The 4,893-nt window shown below is 55.4% G+C and overlaps 1 protein-coding gene across 1 annotated transcript in view; it reads left to right on the top strand.

Moving 5' to 3' along the window:
* Window positions 1-4,886, top strand: part of LOC104529002 (solute carrier family 22 member 6-A) — a gene marked incomplete at its 3' end in the record, with an annotated part of 5,593 nt that extends 707 nt beyond the window's left edge. The window contains exons 2-9 of the mRNA XM_010173171.1: window positions 401-504; window positions 590-744; window positions 2,067-2,235; window positions 2,318-2,441; window positions 2,526-2,641; window positions 3,633-3,847; window positions 4,523-4,631; window positions 4,733-4,886. Coding sequence (XP_010171473.1) covers window positions 437-504; window positions 590-744; window positions 2,067-2,235; window positions 2,318-2,441; window positions 2,526-2,641; window positions 3,633-3,847; window positions 4,523-4,631; window positions 4,733-4,886 — 1,110 coding nt within the window. The remainder of the gene's footprint in view (window positions 1-400; window positions 505-589; window positions 745-2,066; window positions 2,236-2,317; window positions 2,442-2,525; window positions 2,642-3,632; window positions 3,848-4,522; window positions 4,632-4,732) is intronic.
* Between the last annotated feature and the right edge of the window lie 7 nt (window positions 4,887-4,893).

Genomic DNA, 4,893 nt, shown 5'->3' with positions numbered 1-4,893 from the left:
ACCATATGGAGATGGAGGGATGGAGATGGGACCATATGGAGATGGAGGGGTGGAGATGGATCTATAGGAGATGGAGGGGTGGAGATGGAGCCATATGGGGTTGAGATGTGGAGATGGAGGGATGGAGATGGAACCATATGGAGGTGGAACCATATGGAGATGGAGGGGTGGAGATGGAGCCATATGGGGTTGAGGTGTGGAGATGGAGCCACAGGAGATGGAGGGATGGAGATGGAGCCACATGGGGTGGAGATGGAGCCGTAGGGGGGAAGCTGGGGCAATAGGGACAACGCAAGATGGAGGTGGTGGAATGGGTGGATGGATGGAGAGGAGAACAGAGGAAGGACTGATGGGTGGAAGGAGAAGACAACTCATCCTCAGCTCATCCCTGTCCCCATAGTGGGACCTCGTCTGCAGCTACCGGCAGCTCCGGCAGATGGCCCAGTCCATCTACATGGCTGGAGTCCTGGTGGGCGCCCTGGTCCTTGGTGGCCTCTCGGACAAGTAAGGACAGAAGAGACCCATCCCCATGGGACATGGGACCTTCACCCGGTGGCACCCAGTGACTCCCAGTGTCTCCCCGTTGCAGGTTTGGGCGCAAGGCCATGTTGATGTGGTCCTACCTGCAGTTGGGGGTGATGGGGACCTGCACGGCCTTCGCCCCCAACTACGCGTCCTACTGCGTCTTCCGCTTCGCCGGTGGCATGGCCCTCTCCGGCTTCGGCCTCAGCATCGCCTGCCTGGGTGAGGGGACAAGGGGACCATGGGGACACGGGTGGGGACAACCCAATGGGTTAGGGATGTTCCAATGGCCATGGATGTGGACATCACCATGGCCATGGAGAAGAACATCGCCATGGCCATGGATGGAGATGACCCAATGGCCATGGATGTTCCAATGGCCATAGAGAAGAACATTGCCATGGCCATGGAGAAGAACATTGCCATGGCCATAGATGGAGATAACCCAATGGCCATGGATGTCCCAGTGGCCATAGATGTGGCCATCACCATGGCGAAGAACATTGCCATGGCCATGGATGTTCCAAGGGCCATGGATGTGGACATCACCATGGCCATAGATGGAGATGACCCAATGGCCATGGATCTCCCAGTGGCCATAGATGTGGCTATCAGATGAGATCATCATGGCCATGGAGAGGAACATTATCATGGCCATAGATGGAGATGACCCAATGGCCATGGATATGGACATCACCATGGCCATGGAGAAGAACATTGCCATGGCCATAGATGGAGATAACCCAATGGCCATGGATGTCCCAGTGGCCATAGATGTGGCCATCACCATGGCGAAGAACATTGCCATGGCCATGGATGTTCCAAGGGCCATGGATGTGGACATCACCATGGCCATAGATGGAGATGACCCAATGGCCATGGATCTCCCAGTGGCCATAGATGTGGCTATCAGATGAGATCATCATGGCCATGGAGAGGAACATTATCATGGCCATAGATGGAGATGACCCAATGGCCATGGATCTCCCAGTGGCCATAGATGTGGCTATCAGATGAGATCATCATGGCCATGGAGAGGAACATTATCATGGCCATAGATGGAGATGACCCAATGGCCATGGATCTCCCAGTGGCCATAGATGTGGCTATCAGATGAGATCATCATGGCCATGGAGAGGAACATTATCATGGCCATAGATGGAGATGACCCAATGGCCATGGATCTCCCAGTGGCCATAGATGTGGCTATCAGATGAGATCATCATGGCCATGGAGAGGAACATTATCATGGCCATAGATGGAGATGACCCAATGGCCATGGATATGGACATCACCATGGCCATGGAGAAGAACATTGCCATGGCCATAGATGGAGATAACCCAATGGCCATGGATGTCCCAGTGGCCATAGATGTGGCCATCACCATGGCAAAGAACATTGCAATGCCCATGGATGTTCCAATGGCCATGGATGTGGACATCACCATGGCCATGGAGAGGAACATTGCCATGGCCATGGATGTGGATGCCCCCAAGGGCCGTGGTGAACATCAAGTCAGCCATGTCCCCATGGTCTCTTGCAGTGGTGGAGTGGATCCCCACCCCCTACCGCGCCATCACCGTGGCCATCACCGGCTTCGCCTACACCCTGGGTCAGATCCTCCTGGCTGGCGTGGCCTACGCCGTCCCCCACTGGCGCTGGCTCCAGCTCACCGTCTCTCTGCCCTTCTTTGTCTTCCTCCTCTACTCCTGGTAGGACACGTGGGTGAAGAAGAAGACCATGGGGACATGTGGAGCTCTCTCCGTGCCTCAGTTTCCCTCTGGTTGACTGCAGGTGGTTGGCCGAGTCTGCTCGTTGGTTGGTGCTTTCGGGGAAGGCCGAGAGGGCTGTGAAGGTCCTACAGAGGGTGGCCAGGATTAACAAGAGGAAGGAGGAAGGGGAGAAGATCACGGTGGAGGTATGGTGGCCCCATGGTGGGAGGTGGGACTTGGGTTCCCACCTCCATCCATCACCAAACCTCTCCCATTTCTCCCTCTCTCAGAATCTGAAGTCCAACATGAAGGAGGAGTTGGCTGGTTTGAAGTCCTCCTACACCATCTCCGACCTGGTCCGGACCCCGGTCATCCGTCACATCTTCTTCTGCCTCTCCATCGTCTGGTGGGACTGGGCTGGGGAAGTCTGGTGGGGCTGAGGGAGAGGAGAGGAGAGAGGGATGAGTGAGGGGGTGGAGGGATGGGAAGGTGGGTGGAGAGTTGGAGAGATGGCTGGAAGGTGGGATGGATGGAAGAAGGATGGTTGGATGGATGTTTGGCTGGATGGACAGATGGTTGGATGGTTTGTTGGATGGACAGATGGATGGTTGGATAGATGTTTGGATGGTTAGTTGGATGGACAGATGGATGGTTAGAAAGATGGTTGGATAGATGTTTGGATGGTTGGATGGATGGACAGATGGACAGATGGATGGTTGGATGGTTGGTTGGATGGACAGATGGATGGTTGGATGGTTGGTTGGATGGACAGATGGATGGACAGATGGATGGCTGGATGGTTGGTTGGATGGACAGATGGATGGACAGGTGGATGGCTGGATGGTTGGTTGGATGGACAGATGGATGGACAGGTGGATGGCTGGATGGTTGGTTGGATGGACAGATGGATGGACAGATGGATGGCTGGATGGTTAGTTGGATGGACAGATGGATGGTTAGAAAGATGGTTGGATAGATGTTTGGATGGTTGGATGGATGGACAGATGGATGGACAGATGGATGGCTGGATGGTTAGTTGGATGGACAGATGGATGGTTAGAAAGATGGTTGGATAGATGTTTGGATGGTTGGATGGATGGACAGATGGACAGATGGATGGTTGGATGGTTGGTTGGATGGACAGATGGATGGACAGATGGATGGTTGGATGGTTGGTTGGACGGACAGATGGATGGACAGGTGGTTGGAGAGCTGGTCAGAAGGACAGCTGGATGACTGGAAAGATGGCCAGCTGGACACTCAGAGAATCCAACCATCCAACTGCACCACAGCCCTCTTCTCCTCCCCCTGAGGTCCCTGCCCTGTCCCATGCCATGGTGACATCCCAGGGAGGTCACATCACCTCAAGGTCCACGCCGTTCTCTCCTCTTCTCCAGGTTCTCCATCAGTTTCTCCTACTACGGCCTGGCCATGGATCTGCAGAACTTTGGTGTCAGCATTTACCTCATCCAGGTGATTTTTGGTGCCGTTGACTTCCCGGCCAAAGTGGTGGTGACCATCTCCTTGAGCTACATCGGCCGGCGGGTGTCACTCATGGTGGCCCTCTTCTTGGCAGGGCTGGTCATCATTGCCAACATCTTTGTCTCCACAGGTAGGTGTGATGGGGTGATGGGGAGGTCTTCTTCACCCTCATCCAGCCACCCATGTCCCCACCAATCCTTCACACAACTCTTCATCCATCCCTCCCTTCTCCAGCCATTGAATGATGGATCTACCCACCTCCCCATCCATCCATCCATCCCACCACCCACCTCTCCATCCATCCATCCACCCATCCCACCACCCACCTCTCCATCCATCCCCACACTTCCCCACAGTATGGTTGAGGTTGGAAGGGACCTCTGGGGGTCATCTGGTCCAACCCTCCTTCTCAAGCAGGGTCACCTAGAGCTGGTGACCCAAGATGATGTCCAGATGGATAAGTAGGTGGTGAGATGATGAGTCACCATCCTTCATGATGTTTAAAAACCATCTGTCCAACCATCCAGGTCTCCAACCACCCAACCATGTCTCCAAATCCACATCTCCAACCACCCATCCACATCTCCAGCCACCCATCCACATCTCCAACCACCCATCCATGTCTCCAACATCTCCAACCACCCATCCACATCTCCAACCACCCATCCACATCTCCAACCACCCATCCAATGATCCACTTGTCCATCCCTACATTCTCCCTTCTTTCTCCATCCCACCATCACCCCATCGTTGAGGTGCCTCCACCCCAAACCCATTGTCCACCTGGTCCCTCTCTCCACCCCAGAGCTCCAGACGGTGCGCACGGCGTTGGCCGTCATCGGCAAGGGTTGTCTCTCTGCCTCCTTCAACTGCGTCTTCCTCTACACCACCGAGCTCTACCCCACCCCCATCAGGTAAAACCCCGTCCCCGTGACCCCACCACGGGGCAGGTCCCACCCCTGACACCACCAAGGTGGGTCCTCACCCCACGTTGACCACCCCGTGGCACCGGCAGGCAGACCGGGTTGGGTTTTGGTAGCACCATGGCCCGAGTAGGTGGCATCGTGGCGCCGTTGGTGAAGATGATGGATGAGTACTACCCCTTCCTGCCCCCCGCGGTCTATGGGGTGGCCCCCGTGGTGGCAGCCATGGCGGCCGGGGTCCTCCCCGAGACCC

The sequence above is a fragment of the Antrostomus carolinensis genome, unplaced genomic scaffold (genome assembly GCF_000700745.2).
Source record: "Antrostomus carolinensis isolate BGI_N321 unplaced genomic scaffold, ASM70074v2 scaffold24128, whole genome shotgun sequence".
NCBI lineage: Eukaryota > Metazoa > Chordata > Aves > Caprimulgiformes > Caprimulgidae > Antrostomus > Antrostomus carolinensis.
This window is presented reverse-complemented; position numbering and strand designations above follow the sequence as displayed.